This window comes from Ahaetulla prasina, chromosome 3, assembly GCF_028640845.1.
Source record: "Ahaetulla prasina isolate Xishuangbanna chromosome 3, ASM2864084v1, whole genome shotgun sequence".
NCBI classification, from domain to species: Eukaryota; Metazoa; Chordata; class Lepidosauria; order Squamata; family Colubridae; genus Ahaetulla; species Ahaetulla prasina.
Window position 1 is genome coordinate 29,633,973 of NC_080541.1, and position 18,345 is coordinate 29,652,317.

At 37.2% G+C, this 18,345-nt stretch overlaps 1 protein-coding gene across 1 annotated transcript in view; it reads left to right on the forward strand.

Annotated features, from left to right (window-relative positions):
• The first annotated feature begins 696 nt into the window (after positions 1-696).
• LRP12 (LDL receptor related protein 12) overlaps positions 697-18,345 on the forward strand; it is a 34,373-nt gene continuing 16,724 nt past the window's right edge. The window contains exons 1-2 of the mRNA XM_058177172.1: positions 697-1,022; positions 17,648-17,704. Of these exons, the coding sequence (XP_058033155.1) occupies positions 944-1,022; positions 17,648-17,704 (136 nt within the window). The 5' untranslated portion in view covers positions 697-943. The remainder of the gene's footprint in view (positions 1,023-17,647; positions 17,705-18,345) is intronic.

Below are 18,345 nucleotides of genomic sequence, written 5' to 3' on the forward strand. Positions count from 1 at the left end.
TAAAGAAGCCACATTCACTTACAACCAGGTCAACCAACTTAACCGCTACAATGATTCGCTTAACAACAAGGTCGTAAAATGGGGGAAAATTCACTTAATTCCGCAAGTCTCACCCAGCAATAGAAATGTTGGGCTCTATTGGGCAGAGGGCGACCTGCAGTTTATTATATAGCAAATTTGGAGGCTCCCTCAGTGAGCGGTTCTTCAGCTTTTAGGAAGCTGCTTCGAAGTAATTCCTACGACCTGGGAGACAATAGATACGCCGGAGGAGGGGGGAGGAGGAAGGACGACGGAAGCTGAAATCCAAGCCATACGGAAGGAACCGGGAGGGAAAAGGCCGTCCCACACAGAAAGACCGGGACTCCCTTCCCAGGAGCAGCGACCGAGCGCAGAAGCGCGGGAACAGCATGGCACGCTTGTCCTCCGCGACGCGTCTCCGGGTGGAAGGGCAGGTCTAGGGCTGGCACCTCGGCCACCACCTCCGGCGAGGCGGTTGAACCGAGAACCCAGACACACGCCGCCCGAAGCCTTCTGCCGGCGGCTGCCTCTGCTCCTCCTCCGAGGGGAAAAACAGGGGTTTCCCCGCCCCGGCCAACCCTTTCGGGAGGCGGCAGCGGCGGCAGCTGCTCAGCTTTTTGGTCATGCGCAGTTGCGCCGGGGGAAGCCCCTCCCGTCGGAGAGCGCTCCGGAGACAGGCGAAGAAGCCGGCGGAGGGGGGAGCAGCGGTAGAGGCAACGGCGGGCGGCTCATGGCTCCCGGAGGCTGAGGGGGAGGAGGAGAAGGAGGAGGGCGGGGCGCGCGCGCGGGGAGCAGCGGCGGCGGGGGAGGGGGGCTCTTCCCCGGCCAGGCGACGGCGAGGCCCTCCCGCTGCGGGGCTCGCGACGCAACTCCGGCTGGTCTCCTCCTCCCCCCTCCCTCCCTCCCTCCCCCGCGCGGCGGTGTTATGGCCTCTTGCTGGGGCGCGGAAGGGTCCCTTGCTTGGAGGTCAGCGCAGCTCCTGCTCCTCGTCGCCTCCTGTTGCGGTAGGTGATGTCCTTTGTGTCCGCCCGGGAAGCCGGGCTGTCCCTGGACGAAACGCCGCTTCTCTTTCGGCGTCCCTCCTTCTTTTCCTCCTTCCTTCCTTCCTTCCTTCCCCCTCAAGCCGGCGGGACGAGACTTCCTGGCCCGGCTTTTGTTTCCGAGGAAGTCTGGGACGGCGGCGGGCGGCCCTGCTTTTCGTGCCCGTCTCTCCCCCACCCACTCCCCGTCTTGCCGGGCACCGAAGTCTCGGCCCGTCCCCGACTTTCCCCAGGAAGGATGGTTTTCGCTGTGAATGGGTCAAAAAGCCTCCTGGGGTTTAAAGCAGGGCCTGGCCGCGCTGGAAGATTGCCCTTCTTGGTCCCGTCCCCCCCACTTTGAAATGGGGAATTCGGCTGTCAAGAGATGCAAGCCGTCCATTGTTGGTGCTGAGACAATGGGAGGACCCCTGAAACTTCGGGGTGGGGGGGTGTCTTGGTACTACTTACCTCCCTCCCCCCCCCAAGACCACTGTTTTCTGGACTGATTTTCATTAACCGCCAAGCGCCTTCATCCCATTTCTGTCAGCAATTACAATGCAGTATCGGAAACGTCTCTCCGGTGCCCGTGAAGTTCAATGGAAGTTAAATCTAGAAGTATGTCTAGAGCACCAGCCTTTGCAGCCTATTTTAAGATCATTTTTATATAATTCCTTCCCTGAGTGGCCGAATTTCCTCAGATTTTTTTTTTCTATTCTGCGGGGGTGGGGGGTGGGGATGCTAAATGTCATTTTTTTTTTATTTTTTGGCATCCTTAAATAGGGTAGCTGTTTTTAGTTTTTTAGAATTTTGCCTGGGCGGGTTTATAAACGATCTCTAAAATTCCCCCGTTCTGCATCTTAACTTGGTTCTGAAATAGGTGATTGGTATTTGGCAGGAATAGACTTGGTGTGTTTTACAGGTTCTGTAACCGGAAGCTGCTTTCTGCTAACAGTTTCAGAGCAACATTTTCAGCACTGCACTTGGGAAGAAAGTTGGTACTATATTTGTGAGGGTGGTCTCAAGGGAAGAGGCTGTTCACACAACTTGGCTAAATGTTGAGTTACAGTTTTTAAGAAACACTACAATCTAATAGATTGTAATAGATAAACAGCAGGTGTGGTTTGAACCTTTGGAGGAGGAATTGATTTCTGTTATTAGGAAATCAAAGGAGATATGTTTCAAAGCATGGCCTTTCTGTCAAGACTGCTTTCACCTAGAGATCTGATGTAAAAGATTATGTGACTGAATAATATGAAGACTATACCCTTATCTGAGTTTTTGGGCATCCTGTTTGTTTCTCTTTATGAATAGCACATAATTTAAATCTCAGGTTTCCAGAGTGTGATTTGTGCCTTTATAGAATAGAACTGGTTGCTATAACAGTTAAGATGTTAGTTTTCCACTGTGTAAAATCCATATCCTTCCAGGGACTGTAATCTAAATCCTGAAACATTTTCTTTTATTTTGCAACTTAATTACATCAAGATGATAAGACAAACAACCTTGAGTGCAAGACATGGGATAGGAACTGGAAATTAATAGATAAATATTTCCCGCTGGGTCCATGCATCACAGTAAGCCATGGTTAGCTTTAAACATGTTCTGTTGAAATAGAAGAGTTCACTTACTATATTATATTATAGCCAAAATACATAAAATCATTTTAAGCCAAAAGTAGGTAACCACATTATGAATTAATGTGATACGTAGATTCAATCTTGTCTATCACTTTCTTGACGCCAGAAGCCATAGACCAATACATTTAATTGGTGGATTGCTGCCAAAATACATAAAATCAGCTTCCTCAACATGGTACAAACCAGATGCATTAAACACAATCCTGTTAATTCCTAGGCAGTAAATTGAGGAAATCTGGCTTAGAATTTTGAGTAAGACTGCTGCTTACTAGAATTTAAGTATACGCTAAATATAAAACTAATGTTCTTTGATTAGTTGAAAATTGTTTCTACTGTCTCACTAACAGATAAAAACATTGATATATTCATCATGCTTACCTTTATTTTAATGCTATAGATTAACATCCTTTGATGTGCTTTGAAAAATTCTGTTTTAGAAGGCATTTATTTGTTCTCAAAGAAGGATGAATATTAATATTTTAGTGTTCTTAATTTCCAATATTTCTGCTTTCAAATTAGAGAGGGAGCGAACTTTTTCTGTGCTTTTGCTCATCAGTATGAAGTTTTTGGCTGCCTTCAAAGCATTTATATGCAGTACGTAAATATTTCTATTACTATAGTTTACCAAATGATTAAAAGTAAAGGGTATTGTATGTGGTTGGCTTTGCCCTCTGCTTTTTAGGACTGCCAAAGTCTGGGGAAGTGGAAATAGTGGGCCTCTTGTTTACAAATTTGCAAAAGATCTTATGTATTTACATGTCTAAATTGGCTTAAAAATAATCACTTCTTCTCAAAAACACTTGTGTTTATAGTAAGCTCTCTAAAGGGCAAGTCTGTAAGTATCTCTTAACCTCTTTGTTTCTATTTATCAAAAAAAAAATAATGAAAGCATTCTTACTGTTAAATCCAACCTTGCATATTTCTGCAAATGATTCCCCCCCCCCCCCCGCAGGGTACATATTGTGAAACCTTGGTTTATTTTCCACAAAATAATTAATGTAATTGCCAGATCAAAAGGAATCTAATAACTGTATTATGTTATTCAAATAATGGGTGAACCACAAATCATACAATTAGAATTGGGTGGGGGAATTGTAGGGGTAATATTTGGATAGAGAAACATTGTAGTTTATTAATAGTACCAATTCTCAAAACTAAGAATCAAAAGAACATGTACATAAAATGGCAATAATTTCATGGGACAAAATAGATGCTAGAAAATTAGAAAAAAGAGGGAAGCAACATTAGCCCAAAATACTTACCAGTGTTGACCAGTTACAAAGACCAAAATCATAATCTTAATATAAAGATCATCAATAAGTAGGTTACCAACTATTGTCTTTCTGGAGATAGGTAATGAAAGTTTCAGGTTCTCTGCAGCATTGAATACAAGCAGTATATGATGGCATTGTTGTTGAGCTGAGTTTTATTTTAACTCTGAATAAGCTAGCAGAATGACTAATGACACATCAACATGTATTTATTGTTTCACATGATCTTACTCAGAAGTAGTTATTCTGATCTAGATTGTAGATAAATATATCTAAGGTTTCCTAATTTTATACTACTAGTACATCTAATAGTACACCAAGCCACTCTTTCTTTCAAAATCTTACTATCTAGGTTGCTTTCTTATTTTATTGATCCAAACATTCCTTAATACAATGAAACCTTGTTTATGGAGTTCGACATGGTGAATTTTGACATGACATGGTGACTTGAAATCTTGAATTTAGAAAACTTAGAACTCTGCCGCCTTCGACAAGACCTGTGTTTAACTCATAGAATCTTCTATTGCAATGTCCTTCCTGTTGAAGACTACTTCAGCTTCAATCATAACAATACAAGAGCAAACAATAGATTTAAACTCAATGTTAACCGTTTCAATCTTGATTGCAGAAAATATGACTTCTGTAACAGAGTTATTAGTGCTTGGAACACACTACCTGACTCTGTGGTCTCTTCTCAAAATCCCCAAAGCTTTAACCAAAAACTCTCTACTATTGACCTCACCCCATTCCTAAGAGGTCTATAAGGGGCGTGCATAAGAGCACAAACGTGCCTACTGTTCCTGTCCTATTGTTTCCTTTCATTATATCCAATTAATATAGTTATTACATACTTATGCTCATATATATGCTTATATATTATATAGTTATTTTCATGCTTATGCTTATATATACTGTTGTGACAAATAAATAAATAAATAAATTTCACAAGCAGTGAAATGTCATAAAATGATGCAACATAAACTACCTTAGTGGTCGTCTCACCAATTTAACATTCGTGAGTAAATAACTTCCCCTCCTTTAAACAAGCTTTAACTATAGTCTTTTTATCCAATAATGTAAATTTTTACTTGAAGATTATATTATTTGCTTCTATTAAAAGGTTTGCTATAAACCCTTAAGATAAAGAAGCGAGATACCTTCCTAGTTAACTTTATAAACTTGTATTGCTTTTGCAGTAATAATTCTGATGTATTTAATGTATTAGTTTAGTTTAGTTTAGTTTATTCGTATTTGTATACCGCCCTATCTCCCGAAGGACTCAGGGCGGTTCACATTAGGTATCCTAACAATGATTAAAACTAATTCTGAGTCACACTTTTCAAATATTTTAGCATTTAGTAAATGACATATGCCACTTGTCAAACATGAGAAGGTGGATGGGTAGGTTGAAGAAAAGCTCCACAGCTGCTTTTGCTCCATGGCAATTATAATTATGCCATGCAATGTGGCAGATTGCATTAAATGCCTTTTCAATGTTGCCTTGCCTTACCACTTTCAGTGCTGGTGTTCTTGATGCTAAACAATGGAACAGCATGATGGCACACTTCAGGCATGGCTATATGGGCCCAATGTTCCCTTTCTTAAATGTTCGTTGTCCTCCTCTATTTCACAATACTTAATATGCACTGAACCTCTTTCAAATAATAAACTGTGAGCCTGTCATGCTTTATCAGTTCTTTTTGGCCATGAAAACCTGCTGTAAAGACTATGAGCCTAGCTATAAACACAGTTAACATGAAAATTATCCTCAGAAACCTCAGTAAAACTGCACAAAAGGTTATTTCTTTCAAGGCTTTCTATTTTACATCACATTTTTGTTAAAGTTTCCATGGTTGCCTGTCATAAACAGAAGATCAAGATATAAAACTTCTTGCTGTTCACAAATAGCCTTTTTTTTAATTACTCTCAAAAATAGTAAGCAACTTTGGGGACATAGGTATACTATACATCAATTATCTCTGGCCTTTGGAATATGTCTGCCAGGGCACAAATGAGCACATGCACACAAAAACATCCTCTGATATAAGCATGTAAATATGAACACATCCTGATTTCTCTGGAGAAAAAGAGATAAAATTGCCACGTTTTTCTCTTAAAGCCTGGAAAAATAAGAGCAGCAGTATTGTTCCCATTTTGGGGTTCCACTTTTTTCCCCCCTCTACTACCTTTCTTAACTTACACCATTCAGTGTTCTCCTATTTTATACTTTTGTCTCTTCCTCATTTAAACCCTCTTCCTGTTCACTCTACAAATGGTTCTTCTTGCTTGTTGCCCCAGCTAACCAAAATTTCAACTGAAGACACCATTTCAAGACAGCTTGCATTTTCCTAATGTATTGCTCTCTTGGGGATATAGCCATTTATAACTCTTGAACTAAGAAAGATCTGCTCCAACCTTGCAAAGCTATTAGGGATGTGCAGGATGTGTAACTTGGAGGGGGAGGAGAGATGTGATGAATGAAAGCCAACAAAGTGCTTATAAATGCAAATATCGGTGAAAATATCTTATTACAGTTTCCTGTAATGAATGTGATTAGAGTTTGTAACCTTTTACACAGATATTCACCTAAAGGTGGGAAGAAACATCAAGAAAATATAGTTGTTTTAAATAATAGATTTGCTATTGAATATTTAATTCTGCATGGATGAAAGATAGAAATCAGGAATAACATTATAGTATTTTGATAAAGCTTAACCACAGGTAGTCTTCAACTTATGACCACAATGGAGCCCAACCTTTATGCTGCTAAGTGAAACATTTGTTAAGTCAGCTTTGCCCCATTTTATGATTTTTCTTGCCACTTGTTAAGTGAATCATGGAACTGGTTAAATTAGTAACAAAGTTGTTAAGTGAATCTGGCTTCCCCATTGAGTTTGCTTGTCAGAAGATTGCAAAACATGATTAGGACACTATACAGGACTCATAAATGTGAGGCAGTGGTCAAGCTTCAAATGTAAATCATGTGACCATGGGGATGATACAAGTGTGTTATATGTGTGAATAATGGTCATAAGTCACTTTTTCAGTGCTGTTGTAACTTTAAACAGTCACTAAATGAACTGTTGTGTCGAGGATTACCTGTAATTACCTAGTTAAAAGTACAACTTTTTACACCATGAATGGAGTCAAAACTGTTCTGATTGACATCTACTTTGTTGTTTTTGATTGGCAAATTTTTGAGGAATGAAACAAATTTTACGAATTGTTTCTTTAAATTTCAAAACACCTAAACATATTACATATTATTAATTATAAATCAAATTCTTCAAGAAGCAAAGTGATAAAATGAGAAGGTACATCGGAGATCATTTAGTCCAATGTTTTGCAGATATAAGTTGCCAACCTGCCTTGACTTATGTATCACAAGTGATTAGTAATAAAGTTATTGCTAATTTTTCCCTTTAAAAGAAAAAAAACATCTTAAATGGCTTACAAATTTCTTTTTCAACTTTCTACTGTTTGGCAACATTCTTTTCTATATAAGACTTTGTATAATTTTACGCATTGAATGTCTGTACTTCCAGTATCTAAAACTAACATAATCCAGAAGAATCTAGGCTATCCTTCTTGTAGAAACCTGTTTTTCTTTGTTAGCTATGATTAATGTTAAGACAAATACAACCCTAAACTAAACTAAAAAAATATCCCACTTTTTCTTAAGTGTTCATCAGTGTTCCTATTTTGATATATATAGTTTGCATATTAATATATAAAGTATTCTGTAGACCTAAAAGGTCTGTGGACAGAATCTGTTTTTTTTTTTAATTTCAGGCTTAAAAATATAAAACCTCTGAGCATAACAAACTGGATAATTTGTTTTTAAATTTAATAATAGTAATTTTCATTCTGCATTGTAATAGAGGATATATTTCAGTTCTTCCCTCCTTAACAAAAGCAGCTGCTATAGTAGAGGATAATAGTAGCACATGCATGACTTACTGTTCTTTCTGAAAGAGAAAATTGAGGCGTGCTTGAGGGCCGATGTACTATGATTTTAGTTTGATAATTACGGTATGTGTGGCAAGGTGTGGACAAAGGTTCACTGAAATGCATCTTCGTCAAGGTAGACAGTCTTGGATAACAATTCAAGGATACATAATTTATTTAAAAGTACTGCCTCTTTGTACCAGCGTATGTAATGTATAGTTTACTTGAATGGATGTACTACAAAAGGTTCAAGGTCTGAAACTTTAGAAATGAAATATGTTTGTCCATGTATGGAAAAGAAAAAAAAAACTGTAGTCCAAAAATTTAAATACTAGAACAGCAGTAGAAGAGAATAAGAACGGTCATCTTTTATATTCACCTGAATGAAATGGGCAAAAGAAAAAAAAGATTTTTAGGGAATATCCTTGTAATGTATAATATGACACCATACCCAGTCATGACTGAATTTGACATTTTCAGATGTTTTCCTATAAATTACACTGAGTTTCTGAAAGGAAAAGAAATAGATATTCTGGGATATAGAATTCTTCAGCTGGGTCTGTCTGATATGGATGCCAATATGTTTTCTACCTTTAATACTTAAATACAGACACCAAATCAATATTAAATGCAGAGAGTATATACAAATATTACATAGCATGGTATGTTGGAAATTAAACATACTGAGCAAACATTTTAAAATAAACATAATTATATGCAGTGAATTTAACAAGTGCAGATTTATAAGCATGAAAAGAGCACGGCAAAGAGAAGAGTGGAATTTTTAACAAGCTTAAACTTAAAATTGAGATAGTAAAAATAAATTGGAGAAATTTTAGGAGGAGTTTATACAAAAATATTCCCTATTTCTTTGCTTATTTAGTAAATTAAAGGGAAGTGAACTTTTGAAATAATATGATTTTTATTATGAAATAGGTGTCCAATGAGATCCAAAGTTTTATAAAACATTTTTGTATAATAACAGCATTATTAAGGGTGCTGTTAATTATTAAGCCTAGTGGGTATTGTAAGAATGGCAAAATTTGAAAAGATGACATCTGTAATAAAAATTGGAGGCTGAAACAATAACAGTTTGATATATAAACATGCAACACTGCTGAAAGCAAAAAGACAGAAAATCTCCTTATGGAAGTTATAGTGGGTTAAATGATGTTTTAAATATTAAGACAAAGTTAACATCAATCTTAATAAATTTGATAGCAAAGAAGTGAATGTGGCAGATAGTTTTCCTTTTTTTAGAACATGAGGATCATGGAGAAGTAAAGAAAAAAGGCAGAGAATATGCAAATTTAGACGAGGATTAGGACAGTTCATTGAGAGCAAACCTCAAAATAGTTGAAATGATGATAACGTATGGATTGGAAGCTGGAAAAAGAAAAACAACATAGACACCTTCACATTATCAGTTTGGAGATTGCTACTGAGGATAACATGAGCAGCAAGAAGAACCAGTTCCTCAATCCTGAACCAAATAAAGACCAACTAATCTCTTGAGATGCTGATGAATAAACAAAAACTCATATGCTAAGTATGTAATGCAGCAGATGATTGTGCTTGCCAAGTTTGATGGAAGTAGAAAAGAAAGGAAACAACAGATAATTACTGGAATATAATTGAAAGAGCTGCAAATCATTACTGGAAACAGGTAGGGATGGCAAACATTCATCTATGACATCACCAGTAGTCAGATTATCATCCTACACAGAGATAGTACTATAATGGCGGTCTAGTTCGCTTTTAGCATTGAAGGGATCCAATACAATCTATGGATTTAAGTTTTAAGGATTTTTATGTATAATTCATTCACTAAGTCTGTGGACTCAGCTGCCTTTTGACCCTGAAAAAGACTGGAATGGGGTAACATTCCTCTACATCTCCCCTCTCAACCTTCTGGTTTAAACTCAAAATAAGAGTCTTATAAAGATATATGAATGAACAGGGGCTACAAGCTAACTAAAGTTGTAAGATGTGTTTTAATGAGTTTCAAATTGGAACAGAAAAATCAGTCAGCTTGAACAAGCTGTATGAGTTAGTTGTAGACAGCTGGATTAGATATAGCTTTGTGGGATTAAATTTTTGTACAATTATTCCATAATAATTTTACTGTGATTATTTTTGTGCATACGTTTTATGAATAATTCATGGCAGGCCTTGCCTAACCAAGAGTTATTTCAGGTGCATGCATTTCATGGACCAGGAGACAAAACCAGGGGCACATTTTCATACTGAGAAAATAAGACCAAGATTAGGGATAAATCTCCTTGAGTTGTTCATATATGGACCATGAGAAACATAAACAATTTGTCTCACATCATTCTTGTAAAATGGACTATTGCTGATCTTTAAGTAGGAATTATTAATTATATATCTAATTTGTTCGTTCTTTAGAAATATGGGAGTAGTTTATATAGAGTTTTCAGTCTCCTATCAAATCACAGTTCAGTTTATTTACTGTATATCTTTCCTCAAGGCACATAATAATTCAGAAAATAATTAAAACATCAGAATATAGATGGCAACTAATAATTATACATTTTTATACATCTTTACATATTACATATTACAATTGAAAAAGCACAATAGCATTCTTTATAGAGACTAATTTATAATCACTAAAACACTAAAAATAGCTAATATACATAGATATTTTAGCAAAATATACAGTAGAATAATTCAAATACATTTTAACAAAATTATAAACATTAGAAAATCTTTTTTCCTGCTTGGCAGATATTTAGATTTTATAGTATTGTCCGGTGTAACAGGATTTTCTTTGGATTGCAGTTTCCATATAGTAAGGCTGTTAAAAGTTAAATTTCAAAACATCTGGAGGGAACCGATTTTGCTTTTCTCTGGATTAGATATTTAAAGGTTGGTGATTTAGAAAAAATTACCAGCATAAAAGCTATCAATAAATTTCAGCCATACCAGTAAAATAACTAGGAAGCATTTAATTAGTTTTTCAAATTTGGCAACTTTAAGATGTATGGTCTTAAATTCCCAGAATTCCCCTGGTGAATTCTGTGAATAGGAAGCCACACATTTTAAAGTTACCAAGTGTTGATGGCAGTAACAATAATAACCTAGTCTGACCATCATTCTGATTTTATGAGGAGGTTCACCATTATGAATATACATAATGCAGAACTAACCATCATTTGATATCACACAGTGTGATACATACTGGAAAAAAGGGTGGATTTTTAAGTTAACAAAATAAAACCCACAATTGTAACATTACAGTATGTAATCATCTCTGTCTGGCAAGACAAAACAAAAATCTGTTGGAAAGGATTGAGCCGCCTTCCATCTAACCAGTTTACAATTCTAGAAGCCAAATGTCAGTGTTGAAAATCTGACTTAACTGAGGAATTTTCTGTATAAATATTTATTCGGAATGCATCATCTGATTTGGAATAACATTGAATAATGAATAGAAAGGCAGCTGAGTAAATACTAATGATAAAAAGCAGAAGTGAATTGTTAATGCTGGGTTGAAATATGAATATAGAATTTTCTTGGGTCAGTCTAATGGGTGGTTATGTTTGTTGGTATTTTGATAATAGAAGGACAAATATAATAATAATGTATAGGTATCCTCTGCTTACAACCACAATTGGGCCTAGAATCCCAGTTGTTGAGCAAATCAAAGATTAAGCAAGATGCCACTTAATCACTTTGTGAAATGACCACAATCCCAGCTTCCCCAGTTGAGGTCATAAAGCCACCATCTGAATCAACGGAGTACTGGGAAGAGGGCATGGGACTCTTGAGTATGGTGCGGCAGCGAGAGGACCCAGACTTCCTTCCCAGGTTCTCTCAAGCCCCACCAGGATAATGATTGTGTGAACAATTGCATCCACTAGTGCTTTGCCAATTTTGAGATCTGTTCTTCCAGTAAGCTGAGGGATTTCTTGGATTCCTCAATGTGGATCACAAATCTGGTGAAAAACACTAGCAAACACTACTGGAAGGCTCAAAACACTGGTGTTCACTAGCGTTTTCCCCTCCAAATGGAAGCAATGGCATCAGGGGCGGGATTCAGCCTATTCGGTCTGGTTCGGGTGAGCCAATTGCTCCGACGATCTGCTGAGAGTGAACCGGTTCACTCCAACTGTCAGCTGCGTCCACCCGCCCGCCCTTGCGCTATACCTTCCTTTATTTCGTTCGTTTCAAGCCCAGCTGATAGGCACAGCAGAGAGGATTGCCATGCCTCAGTAGTGCTTTTAACACTGCTTTTAATGGTGTTTTCTAACCAGTTGTTACACCGGTTGAATCTCTCCACTGAATGGCATGCACTAAAATGCTAGTGAATACCAACCTTCTGAAAGCCTCAGCTCACTGGCGTTTACTAGCATTTTCCCTTCTGAAGAGGCAGAAATGATAGCATTTGCTAAAGCACTTTTGAACGCCAGCGAGGCTCAGAACGATGGCATTTGTAGGCATTTTCACCAAATTTGAAGTCGATTCCTCCAGTGTGTAGGAGGATTTTCCCTCCCTTGCAACCTGATGGTTTCCGCATTGACTTTCTGGAGAAGCCAGCAGAGAAGGTTGCAAATGGTGATCATGAAGGTTGCAAATGGTGATCACATGATTGCAGGGCACTTGGCAATTAATTGACAATGCAAACAGGTTGCCAAGCACATGAAATGTGATCATGTGAAGAAAGTGGCAGCTTGATGTGTTACAACTGCCAGAAGTGCTTTTTAGGCAGTTGTGACTGCAGGTCATAAGGCAAAAGCTACCTGTAAAAAAGGTTTATTATAATAGTAACCTATTTATTAAAACTTGTTTTCTATCTAATTTTCATGGCTCTGGGCAGATCACAAAATAAAATATAATATAGATAATATAGGGAAATTTACCAAGAGAGAGACAGAATTGGCTCCCTCTCCAAAAAGAAGGAAAATATTAAAGAAACCTGCTTACAGAACCTATCCTAGTTTGTAATATTGTCTGCCTGTGCCAGCTGTTAAGTTTAGTGGAAACCTTTGATTTCACAAAATGCAATAAAGGGTTTGTCTTCATTTCTACTGTTATAATTAGAAGCTTATATTATTTTTATTACTTTTTATTACTTAGCAGGCAAGAAGCAACTACATTGTTCCAAAATATTAAGATTGCCCATAAAAGGAAAATTAATCAGTATTTAAACATATTTTAAGGCAATTTGAATTATTGTTTCTATTGCTCTCTCTTTCCTTGAATGTGTAGATTTTACAGAATGTGCTGTTGTAGAAATCCTAAATCCTATCCTGACTACCTAAATCAGGAATGGGAATTTTCTTATTCCAAGGCCGTATTCTCACCACAGTAATATGTCAAGTGATTGCCTGCTAAAGGTTCCTCCCTCCCTCCCTCCCTCCCTCCCAAATCTATAGATACAGTATTTCTAGAAACCAAAATTGAGTGTTTGCATCAGGATAGTGGAAACTGATTTAAGTGTGACTTTTCCTGGCTGCACAGCAGCTAACATCATTGTCAAACTAGAGTTTTTCTCCTAATCCATTGCCTTGTAAGCTTTATTGCATATTTATGGGAATGAAAATTTTAGGGAGAAAAGCATATTTTAAAAAAGCAATCATATTATATATATATTTTTGCAAGTTCACTCACCATCTGTCTCTCTCTCAGTCCTAAGAAGGAAGCAATGGCAAAACACTTCTGAAAGACCTTGCCTTGTCTTGTTCAAGTACTTCTCAGGAGTCAGTACTGACTAAAAGCCATGCATGTATGCGCACACACTTTCACACAGAGACACAAGCTACAGGTAGTCCTCAACTTACAATCACAATGGGTCTGTTGCTACGACCACAAATTTTGTGTTGTTAAGTGAGATATTTGTTAAGTGAGTTTTGCCCCATTTTATAACTTTTCTTGCCATAGTTGTTAAGTGAATCACTGCAGGTTTTTTTAGTTTTTTTTTTATTTGCATTTATATCCCGCCCTTCTCCGAAGACTCAGGGCGGCTTACACTACGTTAGCAATAGTCTTCATCCTATTTGTATATTTATATACAAAGTCAACTTATTGCCCCCAACAATCTGGGTCCTCATTTTACCTACCTTATAAAGGATGGAAGGCTGAGTCAACCTTGGGCCTGGTGGGACTAGAACCTGCAGTAATTGCAAGCAGCTGTGTTAATAACAGACTGTCTTAGCAGCCTGAGCCACAGAGGCCCATTTTATAAGTTGATAAGTTAGTAACCCGGTTGTTAAGTGAATCTGGCTTCCCCATTGACTTTGCTTGTCAGAAGGTCTCGAGATCACATGACTCCCAGACAATGTAACAGTCATAAATATGAACCAGTTGCCAAGAATATCTGAATTTTGATCACGTGATCATGGAGATGCTACGAAGGTCATAACTGTGAAAATTAGTCATGTTACATTTTTCAGTGCCAATGTAACTTTTGAACGACCACTAAATGAACTACTGTAAGTCAAGGACTACCTGTAATTGCACAATAGCTAGAATTCATTGGCAAAATTTAAAAAGGAAGCTTTTTCCCCCCAATTCACCTCCCCCTCTTAGCTTTATGTTACATGGTATTTATGGAAAATCGAATATTTTATGGAGAAGTATATTTTAGGAAAGCAGTCATAATACTTTACAGTTTTTTCCATCTACGTCTGTGATTCTGTAATAGAGCTAAATATTTCTGAAGTAGCAGTCTTTTTCAAACTACTCATTGCAACAAACAACATTGTTATTAAGTTATGCTAATAAATACATGAAAAAGCTTACATTTCATTACCTTTAAATTGAGGTTGTTTACATTATACATTTTTCAGGGTAATATTTAATGCAGCTTGTGAATTGCATTGAGTCATTGTTGACAACTTTAAAAAAAAGGTAATACAATATAAAATGTTCAGTTGTAAGTAAGCGTTTACTGAGTCGAGGAGATAATGCTAAGAAAGTTAGCTAGTTTTCTGGAGGGTTAGAATCAACCAATGGTGAACCAATTTTATTTCTTTTATAATACTTTTGCAGTATTTTTAAAACTTCTGTTCAGTTATACTGAATAACTTTCAGTACAATATTATGCAGTACATCCTGTTTATGAGACCTTGTTTATGTAAGTCAAAGATAATACAATATTCTCTTTAATGGACTCAGGATTATTTGTTTTCTTTCTAGCATCTTTTCCGATGTTAGTGATCATTTTGAGTAATTACGTCAGTTCTGCATTATCCTTCCAAATGTTATTGCTCATTGCTGTCTCAAAGTCTCTCCCTTTATATAAAAAGCTGCTATTTTGTTACAGTATCTGTTTATCATGATTTATTTATGAACTGCTAACACTAATGTTTTTGCTCTTAGATTTTCTCATGAAAATTTTTGAAAGTTAACTGAGAATTACATTTCTTTAACCTCAAATTCTTTTAGATTTGAACCAGGTTTTTAGCCAAATTGTCCTGCTTTTTCCCCTTATATCTGATTTTCCCAGCATATTACTTTGAGTGAGGAACCACTACATCTGCCAACAGCTGCTCAAAATCTCTCACCATGTAACATGAAATGAGGACAGCTTTAATTCAACTCAGTTCTTTCATCATTCATCTTGTACCCTTCCCTCCTCTCCCCCCCCCCAAATAATTCTGCCCTAGAGAGGTTGTAAGTCTCAAGCAGTTGGTGGGGGGGTTTAGAAGACCAAAAGTTCTCAAGAGGTTTAGAAGGGTATTAGATTTCATCTGTTTTACTAGAAAATGCTTTCTTTTTGCCTCCTTTTTTAGATTTTTTCAAAATTTACATAATGTACTGTGCAGTAATGTTGGGGAGAAGGACCAATGTTGAAGTTTAGTTTGCCAGAGATTTCAGCCTGCAGTTTCAGACAGAATACAAAAATTCATAAATACTTAGAGTGTGCCGTGGGGTCCTTTTTTGGCACAGGGTAAAAAGATTGAAGCAAATGTTTTCTCCGTAACTATAATAAGTATATAATGGTCAAAAGAACGTCCCCTCACATTCATGCATGTAATAAAAGAACATTAACAAAGGGGGAAATTCAGAAGTTGTGTTTTTTTTCTCAAAAGGCAACTGGACTTTCTTTTTTTTCCCTTTGAAAACATTTCTCTTCTCATCTCAGAAGTTTTTTAAAATTCTTCCTGAAAAACTGAAGAAGCTTCTGGGATGAGAAATGAATCATTTTCAAATAAAAAAACCCAAGGAAGTCTAGCTGCCTTTTGAGCGGGGGGGGGGGAGTACCTTTCAGACAACCATGACCTAGATGATTAAGAATCTCCATAGGCAAAGGAGGGAAATATTTAGAATCCATGGCCATGGGAAGGAACACAGTGCATTGTGCAATAGAGAATACTGGAAATTCTGTTTGGGAATCTGTATTCTTACTGTTCTAATGTAGCAAATATTTACCGATTTACCATATTTTTTGCAAAATAAGATGCACTCCCTGCCCAAAAGTGGGTGGATGTGTCTCTGTGTCTTATAGAGCTAATATTGTGGTGGGGGAAGAGGGCTTGGTGCGGCGACGGCTTTTGTCACTGCCTGTTATTGCCAACACTAGGGAATGCTGAGCCTTCATTGCTGAGCAGCTTATTGGTGATTGGATAGGCCTCCCGGAATACCACCGATCAGCTGTTCTAGGCAGCGGCAATAGGCACTGACAGTGACATTAGGTGGCGATCCCCGGTGTCTAGAACAGCTGATCGGCAGTATTCTGGGAGGCTGATCCAACGGCCAATCAGCTGCTTGGCAGTTAAGACTCGTGTTCCCCGGCGGCGGCAGCAGCTCAGCTCAGTTGATCAGTGATGGGCGCAACGAAACAGAGCCCTGACGAGCCAAGTGCTGGGGCTGCGATAACGTGTTGAAGCTGAACAGGCTGTTTACTGCAAGGACACTAGCCAGATGAATACCAGATGGATGCTGGGACGCAGAGGCAGATTTTTTTTCTTGTTTTCCTCCTCTAAAGCTAAAGTGTGTCTTATGGTCCGGTGTGTCTTATAATGCGAAAAGTATGATACTTTCTCATTAAACTGATATGCTGCTTGGCTATCAATGATGACGTGATTTATGTTTTTGATTACTGAAACAAACCACTCCGCTTGTTGACCATCATCACATTGTGATATGTGTAGCTACCCATCTAATAAATGGAACTGAGATGCAGTATGTATATCAATATCATTAGGATGATGCTGTTAAAGCACCTGGCAACAGTTTTTTTAAAACATGGCAGATGCTATCTTATTTCAAAAGCAATCAAGATCTGCTTGGTCAGGGTTCATATGCTGGTTCCCTATAAGAGAAAATCTGAAAGAACTTCAGCCATTGGGGTTTTTCCTTTTATTATCTTTACATGTCTCATTATATTCTTCCCTTAAAAGCAGGAAGGGAAGTATAAAAAGAGTAAAAGAGCACTGGAAGACTAAACTAAACTAAATAGTTCAAATCCCTTGTCTGTTGCAAGCTAACCAACCTCTTAGTACCTACTAGTTCTTTGCATAACTTATTCATTGTGTAACATGGATTCCTTTGGTTCTTTAATTATATCATCATTTTATTCCCACCCATCGTTTCTTTTTCTGTTAAAAATACAGCACAAGAGACCTAGGATCTGCAGTATTTGAAAATTAAATGTTAACTTAGTATTAAATTAGAATATTAAAGTAGTTCACTTTTTTGTTCTTTTCTATAATACTGTATCTGAATATATTTTTTTTACAAATTTTATCTTGAAAATTAGTTTATTCATTATGTTTAATTTTAGGAAACAGTGCTCTTGCAGAACGTTCTGAAAATGTGCATATTTCAGGAAGCTCAACTGGTAAGTCTCTCTTTTTTGTAATGTTTAAATTTCATGCATGACTTAAATAGTAAATATTGAAAGCCACCTGGTATCTTATGAAGAGATATTTGGCTATAAAAATTATTACTGCCTTTTGCAGCATGTAATAAGGAATGAAGCAACTGGAACATGGAAAAAAAATTTCATAAGATAAATTTGATACCACTACTATGGTCACGAACAGATTATTCTTCTCTGTTTAATTATATTTCCATAGAAACATTAAAAAGAAAAGTTAGCAAATTTGATTTCTTATATCAAAGTTTTGTGCAATTAAATGCTTTGAGTCTTTTTAAAGTGTGTATTACACATCTTAAAACATGATGCAACATCTGAGGATGCTGTTAATTTGACTACATTACTATCTACTCTACAAAATAATAGGGTACGGTCCTTAAGGTTTGTGTCTACTCCTTTGTAGCCAAAAGGAAAAAATACAAAGAATTCCTGATGCTTGGTTGTATTGTTCTGTGTATATCTATAATAGCAAAAGCCATCCAGGTTTTTTTTTTGCACCCTAAAGAGCAAAATTAATAAAGTATATTAAGCTGTAATAAACATTCATATTCATAATTAAACAATTGAATAAAATATGCATTGCCCAATAAAACCCAGCAAAG